Source organism: Tamandua tetradactyla, chromosome 14 (genome assembly GCF_023851605.1).
Source record: "Tamandua tetradactyla isolate mTamTet1 chromosome 14, mTamTet1.pri, whole genome shotgun sequence".
Lineage (NCBI taxonomy): Eukaryota > Metazoa > Chordata > Mammalia > Pilosa > Myrmecophagidae > Tamandua > Tamandua tetradactyla.
In genome coordinates, this window is record NC_135340.1 from 36509343 (window position 1) to 36521047 (window position 11705).

General features: G+C 37.2%; 1 protein-coding gene across 1 annotated transcript; it reads right to left on the minus strand.

Moving 5' to 3' along the window:
- Positions 1–10429: 10429 nt before the first annotated feature.
- LOC143655308 (olfactory receptor 11G2-like) lies at positions 10430–11401 on the minus strand. The gene has a single exon (XM_077126691.1). It carries the CDS (start codon positions 11399–11401, stop codon positions 10430–10432), a length of 972 nt encoding a protein of 323 aa, XP_076982806.1.
- Positions 11402–11705: the final 304 nt, after the last annotated feature.

Below are 11705 nucleotides of genomic sequence, written 5' to 3' on the forward strand. Positions count from 1 at the left end.
CTCAAGTATGTACCCTTTCCACGGTTGTTCATTCCTTGTTATATTTCCAGACTTTCATCTGAAATAGTTCTTTTTTAGTCTTAATGATTTTTAAAAATATTTTGTGTAGTGCTGGTCTGCTGGTGTTGAATCTCCTCAACTTTTTTTTTTTTTTTTTACATGGGCAGGCACTGGGAATCGAACTGGGGTCCTCTGGCATGGCAGGCAAGCATCCTTGCCTGCTGAGCCACTGTGACCCTCCTCAACTTTTTAAAAAAATATTTTATTTTGAAGTAGTTTCAAACTTACAGGACAGTTGCAAAAATAATACAAACGCCATACAGAGAACTTCAACATACCCCCACCCCCACAGCCAGATGCCCAGATTCATTCACCAGTTTTAACATTTTGCCACCTTTGTGGTATCTGTCAGTCTGTCCGTCCATCCATCCATCTACTTTCTGAACATTTGCAATCAGGTTGTACATATCATACCTTCTGAACACATCATACTTCCATGTACATTTATTGGAATCAAGGGCATTCACTTATATAATCACCTAATCAAGTTCAAGATGTTTAACATTAATATAATGTCCTTTTGAGCCTTTTTTCCTCTCTTATTCGACCCTATCCAGGATCATGCATTGCATTTAATTATCATTATCTCTTTAGTTTCTCATTTTTTAAAAATGATGGAAGCATATATACACAAAGACGCCTGACAACTGTTCCGCTGGTCCCAACCCCTTGCAACCCTAACCACTCAGTGGGATTAATCACATCACAATGTTGCAGTACCCTCACCACAAGCCATTACTAGACATTTCCCTTCACCCCAAATAGAAATCCTACACTCATTTTGCATTAATTCCCCATTACCCCTACTGTCCACCCCCAGTAAACTGTACTCTATTTTCTGTCTCTATGAGTTTGCATACTCTCTGATATTTTCTTTGTGGTTATCATGGGTCTTAAATTTAACATCCTAAAGATTAACTTAACTTCAATAGCATACATAAACTATAAAGGTCCCATCACCTTTATGTAATTCTTGTCACAAATTACAAATTTATACATTATAAGGCCCAAACTATTGATTTATCATTACATTTTATGCATTTGCCTTTCAGATCCTTTAGGAAGTAAAAAAGTGGAGTTACAAATCAAAACTATAAAAGTAGGGGTGGGGGAGGGGCCAGATAGGGCCACAAGATCTTAGTGCTTAGAAGTACACTTTTTCTTGATTTAGTCTCCTCCTGTTACTGCAGTCTTTTAGCTGCTTCTTTGTGCTTTGAGGAAATGTATCTGCAGGATTTTGCTGATTGTTCAAAGCTTTTGTGGGTGGATGGAGCCCTGAGGCTTCTTGCTCTGCCACATTGAATAGACCTCAGCTTTTATTTGTCTGAAAATATCTCTGTTTTGGAAAGATATATTCCCAGAATATAGAAATCTAGATTGGTAGGATTTTTCTTTCAGTACTTTAGATATGTCAAACCTTTGTCTCCTGGTTTCCATAGTTCTTCTTAAAAAGTTATTTTGAATTTCTGTTTTTACTCCTTTGAAGGTAATGTGCCTTCTCCCCCAGCTAATTTTGAGATTTTCCTCTTTGACTGTGATTTTCAAGAATTTGAGTATTACATGCCTTAGTGTGATTTGATTTTTCTTTAACTTGCTTGGAATTGGCTGAACTCTCTGCATATGTAAAAATGCCTTCATAAGTTCTGGAAAATTTTGTTCTTCCCCATTCTTTCTTTCTTCTTCTGGTTCTTCAATTATATGTATACAATGTATGTTACATATGCCCCTTCTACCCTGTTCTGTATTTTCTCCATTCTTTTTTTTTTCCTCTGTGTCACAGTTTAGGTATCTTTTATTGACCTTTGGGGTTTAATAACTCTGTCTTTTGTTCTGTTTAGTCAGCTGTCAAATCTATTCAATGAGTTCTTAATTTCAGATGTTATTTTACAGTTCTAGAATTTCTGTTTGATTCTGTTTTTTAGATTTCAGTTTAAATTGTTTACATTTTCCATCTTTCACCCATTTTGTCCATCATGTTCTCCATTTTCTTTTACATATTAATCATAGTTACTTGAAGTACTTGTCTGCCTACTTCAATATTGGCTCAAAATAGATATGCTTCTCTTACAGTTTTGTTGTGATTTTTCTGCCTCTTTCCACGTATAATAATTTTCTTCATGGTATGCTGGATGTTGTGTATAAAAGACCATGGAGGCTCCAAGTGATGTCTTCCCTGAAAGAAGGTTTTCTTATTCCTGTAGTAAGCTGATAGATGAAGGGCAGATCTCAGTCTGGTCGGGGGTCGAGGTAGGTTGGGGCTTACTTAATTTTAGTAAAATTTTGGTCTAAAAAATTACTAAAAAAAGTTTTAGTAAAATTAAGTCTACCTCTGATTTAGATTTATTTCTCAGATGTGGCCTACGAAGGCCTTTTTTTTTGTATGTTGTATGATGGGGGTCACATTTTACTCTTTTTCCATACAACTATCCTGTTATGGCAGCACCATATGTTGTATTTTTTTTTGTGTGTGTGTGTTTGTGTGTGGGTGGGAAGTGCATGGACTGGGAATCGAACCCAGGTCTCCCATGTGGCAGGTGAGAATTCTACCACTGAACTGCCTTTGCACCCCCCTGCCAAGGTTTTTAATTCAGTGTCTGGTGGACCTCCAGTTCCTTAATGAAAGACTGAGGAAAATTTAATTCTGTCCCTTGGAGGGTTTGAGCTTATTTCTTTAGTGCCCCACATTTCTTGGCTTCCTGCTGCCCCATTTCTCCTGCCCTAGTTTCAAAATCTGGAAAATTTCTGGCAGTGAAGATTGGTGGTATGATTGAGGCAGGCCCCCCTCCCTGTACTGAAATTTGATCGCTAAGTTATTGCAATGTTACAGACAATTTTCAAATGTCCTTAAGAAGCCCTTGGTTCAGCTTCTAAGCATCCAAGGATTTAGCAAATTTTTTGGGGGTGGGGGGGGGAGGGTGATTTTGGTGGTTCAGAACTGTATGTACCCCAGAAAAACATGTTCTTAAACTTAACCCATTCCTGTGGGTGTTCACCCATTGTAAGTAGGACCTTTTCATGAGACTATTTCAGTTAAGGCCCAACTCAATCAGGATGGGTCTGAATCCTATTACTGGAGTCCTTTATAAATGGAATGAAATTCAGGCAGAGAGAGAGAGAAAACCACAGAGGGAGCAGCCAGAACCTGAACATCGATGGGATCCAGAAGAGAAGAGAGAGATCTGGAGACACTACCATCTGCCTTGCCATGTAAGAAATTAAAAGCCAAGGATTATAGGCAGCCAGCCCCAGAATGTCAGTCTTTGGGAAGAAAGCATTGCCTTGATGATGACTTGATTTGGACTTTTAGCCTAAAAACCATGAGCAAATAAATTCCCATTGTTTAAAATGATCCATTTCATGATACTTGCTTAAGCAACTTAGGAAACTAAAAGAAGGACTTTTTCAGTTTGCTGAAGTTGCCAAAATGCAGTATACCAGAAATGGGTTGGCTTTTACAATGGGGATTATTAAGTTACAAGTTTACAGTTCTGAGGCTGTGAAAATGTCTAACGTCTAAAGACTAGCTACCGGCAGTCTAGGACTCTTATGTCACATGGAAAGACACATGGGAACGTCTACTCCCTTCTCTCCTGGATTTCACACCTCCCAGTTTCTGGCTTCAGTGTCTTCCTCTGAGTCCTCTCTCAGCTACTCTGGCTTTTGTCTCTCAGCTTCTCTGTGTATGTGCTTCTCTGAATTTCATCCCTTATAAAGGACCCCAGTAAGAGGATTAAGACCCACCTGGGTCATGCCTCAACTGAAATAATCTAATCAAAAGTCCCACCTACAATAAGTCTGCACACACAGCTATAGATTAGCTTTAAGAACATGATATTTTTTGGGGGTACATACAGCTTCAAACCATCACAGGGACCAGCTGTGTTTGGAACCTCTCAGTTTTGCAATCTGTTATGCCAACTTTGTTCAACTGGCAATAGCCTTGTTATTTTCTTTTTCCCTTTGTGAAGTCCTTCTGTAGAGGCCAAGTCTGATGTTCAGTCCACTACCAGAGTGAGCAAATGCCCCTGGAGAAGAAAGTGGCTGGCACTCATCAGATCATCTCGAATGTGTTCCCCACTCTAAGATTTCCAATGCATTTAACCCTCATCACCTCTAGAACTCACCACTGTCTTTACAAATACGATGTTTTAAATTTTTATGGATTCTGTGGTTGTTGCAGCAGGTCACTGTCATTCTACTCAGAGGTAGAGATTGTAATTCCAGTTTAAAAGTTTAAGAAATAAGGTAGTACAGATAGCTACTCACAGCCTGATTCCTCCTCTGCAACTCATCACAAGATTGACATGTATCCTTTCAGTTAATTTGAAATACTTTAAATTTTGTTAGGAGCGATGGAATTGGGAAGTGTGTATGTGTGTGTGTGTGTGTGTGTATGTGTGCATCTGTCTATGTATGAAGAGAGACAAAGAGAAGGGTATGACAGAGACTTTACTAGAAGGATGAATACCTTCTAAACCAAAAAAGAGAATATATTGCAGGCAGTATACTGGGGACATGTAGAAAATGGTATGTATAAAACAGATATGTATAGAAAAGGATAAAAATCCTTTTTAGAGTAACTGGGGAAAAGCTAGAACATTATTCTTAGAAAGAAAACTTTATCATATATATTTTTTAGAAAATATAAGAAAATGGATATGAGAAACAATCACTCATAATTTCTCTACACAAATCAACTACAAATTTGAACATTTTTGTACATTTCCTTCAAGACTTTTTTTTCTGTGTACATTTTTTTCAGCTTTTATTTTTTGGGAGGAGGGAGATTGTCATGGCTGCAATAATTCTGTATATAGTGGCGTCACCTCAAATGGATATTTAATTTGCACAAATTCAGGTATATGTATTTGGCATGGAGAAAACAATTATCATGAGTGATCTGTACACAACTCCACTGAATGAGAGGCAGCTGAAAAACATAGAGGCTAAGAATGCAGCTTTGGAGTTGGACTACCTGAGTTTGAAACTTAGCTCTACTATTTACTAGCTAACTGATCTTAGGAAGTTTTAAAATATGTGTCCCAGTTTTTCATCTATAAACAGACCATACCTCATTGCATCATTACAAGGATTAAATAAGTTAATTAGAATAAATCACAGTGTGTAGCAAGATATTTTTAAGAATAATTTTGACTGTACACAATTTTCATATTATATATTTAATTTTGATTAAATTGAGTAAAATGCTATTCCACATGCACAATATTGGATTAAGCTGTTGTCACTCAATGTTAGAATACAGGCATTTTTCCATGTCAGATCCTTTCCAAAAATTTTATTATTTTTTCATAGCTGTAAAATTTAAAATATACACAATGAACTTAGCAATTGAAACTGTTTAACAATATTGTAATTCTAGTTAACAGCTTTGAATATGGTCATAAAGCTTTCTTTCCCTATACTTATGATGATTTCCTTATTCTAGCTTTTTAGTAGTAGAATTCACTTTTAAGACCATTGATCTATATTTCCAATTTGTTTCCCAAAATAATTCTACCGATTTATATCCCTCAAAATAATTTAAGAGAATACCTATCTAGTGTACATGGGTATTATCATAATGAAAAATAAAACTTCATTAATTTGTCATTTTAAAGTGATTATCCCATTTTTTTGTGCCCATTTTTGTTTTAATTTGGATTCTTTTGATTACTAGTGAAATTTTTCTAAATTTCTTTGCTGAGAAAGTGGGGTTGAGGTTGGGGAAAAGGGATGTTGGTTTGGATAAACAGACTATTCTAGTTTGCTACCTGCTGAATGCAACATACCAGAGATGGATTGGCTTTCCATAAAAGAGGATTCATTTAGTTAATGTATAGTTCTTCAGAGGAAAGGCAGCTAACTTTCAACTGAGGTTCTTTCTTATATGGGAAGGCACAGGGCGATCTCTGCTGGTCTTCTCTCCAGGCCTCTGGGTTCCAACAACTTTCCCTGGGCTGATTCCTTTCTGCATCTCCAAAGGCCTGGGCTGAGCTGCTTGGGCTTTGCTATGTTAAGTTCTCTCATTTAAGCACCAGGCAATTAAATCAAACATCATTCATTGCAGCAGGGTATGCCTCCTAGCCGACTGCAGATATAATCAGCAACAGATGAGGTTCACACGCTATTAGCTCATGTTCACAGCAATAGAACTAGGCACCTTCACCTGGCCAAGTTGGCGACTGAGTATAACTACCACACAGACCTTGTCCTTAGCTTCAGGACAGGAAGCTGTAGGGAGCAGAAGATGGGCTTTAGTGCTGAAGGCAGGGTAAGAAATCAAGAAGAGTTTTCAGAAGTTCTCAACCAGAGTGCAAGTTAGTATAACTTGGGACTTTTCATGACAGGTCGATGAAAAGGCCACATGCATTCTCAACTCAAGAACAATTTCTGGGATGGGGCTTGAGCACCAGCTTTTTAAAATGCTTATCAGGCAATTTTGATATGTGGCCAAGATTAAAAACCTTCAGATCAAGGGCATAAAATGTATTTTTGTCACTTAAAAAATGTTTATGTGTCCATTGTTTCATTTTAATGGCTGTATAGTACTCCAATGTATGGGGATAATAAGTAATGTACTTAACCAGTTCCTTATTGATGGAGACTGAATTATTTGGTTCTAATCTTTTTCAATCACAAACAGTGCTGCCACACCTGTTTTTGTACAAATATCATTTAACACATGTATAAGAGTATCTGTAGGATGGATATCCTAGAAGGGGAATTTGCTGTATCAAAGGATATATGCACTTGCATATTTTGAGAGATTTTGCCAAATTTCTATCCATGGGAGTTATGCCAGTCGTACATACGAACAAGTAGTTAGTTCGATTTCTGTGTCCTCTAGATTTCTGAGGTCCATGAAGACAAAGACTCTGCCTTTAACTCCAGCACTAGCTTGAGCCTGAGATAATGCAGGTTTCCAATAGATGTTCAGTGAATGCATAAATGAAAAATGAACAATGAAGATAATGATAGCCATTCTGAAAACTAGTAGTTACAATTTTATTCCAGTTTATTTACTTGCATTTCTGGAGCAGAAAGGCACTGCCCACAATCTCCCCAGAGCTTAAAAGCATGATTTTGAGGTTTTTTTTTTTTTTTGCCATTTCTAGAAAACATATTTCTTTACTATATCCAACACAATAGGCAAGTTATCTTTATTTCTAGATTTTTAGATATTTATTTTACTTCATACTCTTCTAATTTTATGACTTTGACACTGTATATAATTATAAATATATTTATCCAGATATCTAAAACACAATTGAAGAAAGGTTTTTATTTCATTTGAAACAAGTTTAGTGAGTGCTTTTATCTATAAATTTCCTTTATATAATATAGATATGCAAATTGAATCTAGTAGCTAATTCCATCTTTTCTATGAAAATATTTTCCTTCAGACAAAATTACTTTTTATGAATAAAGCAGTTATTGTACTTAAAATCTCTGGAGATTTCTTTAGATGAAAACTATCATTGTGCTATTTCCTGCGTGTTATATATAAATATTGAATTTGCCATATATTTTTGTAAAAATAGCCTCAACAGAACAAGATGATTTTAGATTAATAAAGTTGTGGCAACATATTTCTATCTCTTAGATAAAATATTATATTGACTTTTTTTTTTTTAACATGGGCAGGCACCGGGAATCAAACCCGGTTCCTCTGGCATGGCAGGCAAGCATTCTTGCCTGCTGAGCCACCATGGCCCGCCCAAAATATTATATTGATTTTTGCTATTATTTTTCTAATAACTCTTGTTCAATCTCCCAAACAGATACTTTTCAGCAAAACATGTGATGACAGATTTTAGAAACGGCTTTAGAAGGGTAGTTGTCTTATACTTTTGTCCCTTAATAGATGAAAAATATTAAATTTATAATTCTTTTCCTCAAATATATGAAAAATGTGTAATAAGTTTGGGAAACTAATAATCAGCTTTTTATTATATTCAAGCAACTTCATTAAATGTCTTTTGGGCCTTAATAATTTTATATCACTGTAAAGAAACAAGGCTAACATAATATATAAACAATTTAAAGGTCTTTAATTAAAAAATAATTTAAAAGTACAATACTTTCTGCATGTTGCTAGGTGATTATTGATATCCCTACAAAATCTGATTGACAATGAATTTTCCTGATAGAAAGTACTCCATAGAGAAATCAATTATCTGAAAGAGAATGAGTACTAAAATAATTTTAGTCTCAGGCTAAAATCTGTTTGAAGATTTATGCCTACTTGAAGCTATTATGTACCCAGAAAAGACATGTTTTAATCCTAATCCTATCACACGAGGGCAGCCATTTCTTTTAGTCCTGCTTCAACATTGTAGGATGGATACTTTTGATTAGATTATCTCCATGGAGATGTGGCATGCCCAATTGTGTGTGTGATCTTTATATTAGATGGAGATGTGACTCCACCCATTCCAGGTGGAGCTTGATTAGTTTACTGGAGTTCTTTAAAACAGGAAACATTTTGGATAGAGATCAGAACTGACAGGCAGAGCCATGTAGATGTTCGGAAATCAAGACAGAAATAACCTGGGTACAAGAACTCACAGAAATAGCCAGAATCTGAAGAGAAGAAATCTCTGGCCCTGACAAATGCTAAGTTAAGACATGATATCCAGAGTTTTGTCCTGAAGCAGCTAAATGAATGCCCATAGACAGAGAGGAAACCACTGGCATCAGAAGCTGGAAATAATGAAGCTGGAAACAAGGACCAGCAGACGCTACCATGTGCCTTCCTAGATCACCCTTCCTTGAGTATCTTTCTCTGGATGCTTTAGTTAGGACATATTTATGGCCTTAGAACTGTAAAGTTGTAACTTATTAAATTCCCTTTTTAAAAGCTGTTCCACTTCTGGCATATTGCTTTCCATAAGCATTAATAAACTGATACAAATTTTGGTATAGAAGTGGGGTGCTGCAGTTTGCAAATACCAAACATGTTGGAACAGCTTTTTAAGTGGATAAGGGAAGATTTTGGAAGAATTGTGAGGATCTTGATAGAAAAGGCCTGGAATGCTTTGAAGAGACTGTTGGTAGAAGTGTGGACTCTTAAGATACCTCTGACAACACTTTAGACAGAAAGAAATGATGAAGTGTCATTGCAAACTGGGAGGAAGGCATTCTTTGTGGACAGAAGGCAGAATTTGAGAGTGATGAACTTGGATATTTAGCACAAGAAATTTCCAAACTAAATGTGGAAAATACAGTGAGCTTTCCATTAATAAAACCTGTATGTATTTAAACTTTGTATTATAGCTCGCTTTTGACTTTAATTTATAAATTACGTTTTGGAATCCTACTTATTTTGTCTCTGGGAACTATTACTAATCCCTAGGAGTGTTACTTATCTAATTCCTTACAGAGAATTTATAGGAGCATTTCTGTTCTGTATCTGAGGGGCACTTGTAATAACATAATGACCTATAATTAGCTATGCTGAGATATTCCTTTACATGTCATATCTCATTCAGAGCCTAAATGGTAGTGCTAAAAGAGCTGGCCCAAATTACTAACACAAATTGTGAGTAAGTATTTTATGACTCCATGATTTCTGGGTGCATCTTATAAAAGAAAAAGTCTAAATATGTTCTCTGCAGTCTGATTTCACCCCTTGTTTTACTGCAAGTAGCCCCCACCCACTGCTTGTGTGAGAGGAATTCTTAGGAATTTGGAGGTGCTTGCAATGAAAATAAGCAGGATTCCAAAAGGGGATGTGGAGGAATGTGGGAGAAGATAGGGGAGGGAGGAGGAGGACCACAGAGAAAGTGAGGCTCAAAATCAAAGTTTAAGGAATTTTTGGATTCCTAAGCTGATCATGTGCAAGATAATATTTAAAGAAATTTAGCAAAAAGCAGAAGCTGGGAGTCTAAATTGCTGAGAAGTGGTATCAGGAGACATGGGGTATGAGGAGTACAAAAGTAGGAAGCAAGGGCTTGCTAAGTTTCAGGGACCCTCTAAGCAGTACAAGTTTGCAGTTCACATCTTAGAAAAGTGATGCTCCACAAGTAAGGGTCACAGCCTGGGAGTAAAAGCAGAACTGATATAGACCATCCTTAAAACACTAAAATTAATCCTTGAATGGGATCAAAGTGACCTGCCTTTTTCTACCCTACCTGACAGAAGAACGTAAACATTGGGTTACTATATCCACTGTCTTTAAATTATTTAAACACGTCAACATGCAATTTTTAAAAATTGAGGTAAAATAAGAAAAAGGACCAAATGAGCAAAAACCAGTAGTTAATAATAGAAACAAACTCAAGGTAATTCAGGTTTGGATCAATGATAGGATGAACAATTATATGAAAACTACTTTTTTTTTAACCTGAAAATGAAGTCAAGCATGTGTTTAATTGTTTAAGGTCCTCTTTGAGTAACACTTTTTAAGTATTCCAAGAAATTTCTGCAGGGTTTTTTTCATATCTTTGTTCCTAAGACTGTATATCACAGGGTTAAGGAGTGGGGTCACAACAGAATAAAACAGGGTCACAATTTTCTGCATTCCAGCTTCATGCTCAGATGTGGGGCTCCCATACATGACCAGTACTGAACCATAGAACAGTGAAACCACAGCCAGATGAGACCCACAGGTGGAAAAGGCTTTTCTTTTCCCAGCTGCTGAAGGGACCCTCAACACAGCTCCCAGGACCAGAGCATATGACCCCATGATGAAGAGAAAGGGAATAATGAGGGGCAGAGGACTTAAGGTGGAGAAGACAAGTTCTATCACAGGAACTCTTTGGCAAGTGAGTGCTAGAAGAGGATCTGGGTCACAGAGGAAGTGGTCAATGACCCTGGAACCACAGAAGGACATGTGGGAGATGATGATGATAGGAATCAAGAACCAGAGGAATCCAAGTACCCAGCAGCTGATTACAAGATTGGTGCAGAGACGTCCAGTCATAATGGTCGGGTAGTGGAGAGGCCGGCAGATGGCAAGGTACCGATCAAATGCCATCACTGCCAGGAAAAAGCATTCTGTAGAACCCAGGGAGAAGAAAAAGTAGAATTGGAGAAAGCACCCAGAGAAGGAGATGACCTTGGTGTTGGAAAGGAAGTTGGCCAACATGTTGGGGACAGTGGAGGTGACATACCAGATCTCGAGAAAGGAGAAGTTGGCGAGCAGGATGTACATGGGACTGTGGAGTCTCTGATCCCAGAGCACAGCACAGATAATGGATGCATTCCCCATGAGGGTCAGGAGGTAGACAATAGAGAAGAGCACAAAGAGCAGGACCTGCCCCTCCCTGGGGCAAGGGAAGCCCAGGAGGATGAATCCAGTGAAGGTGCTGGAATCGTTGGGGGGGTTGAAGATTTTCATGTGCCTGTGAACTATAAAGCACCAGCAATTATTGATTGGTAGTACAAAGGCAGATGGCGACACAGATTTATGCTTAAATCATCTTGGGAAAGAAGATAAAGACACATATCAATTGCTACTCTTTATCCTTAATATCAAAGTATTTTTCTGTGTTGTATCTTCACCCTCATACATGTTTTCACTGTGGGGTCAAGAAAACTTTGGTTAGAATTGATGAACTCGAGGGACAGTGTTGTAGAAGCATTTGAAAATTAGACTTTATAGTTAGTAGAAAATACATAGATATACACAGATATATCATAAA

Coding starts and splice junctions, on each gene's coding strand:
- LOC143655308 (XM_077126691.1), bottom strand. CDS start 11,401: ATGAAAATCTTCAACCCCCCCAACGATTCCAGCACCTTCACTGGATTC.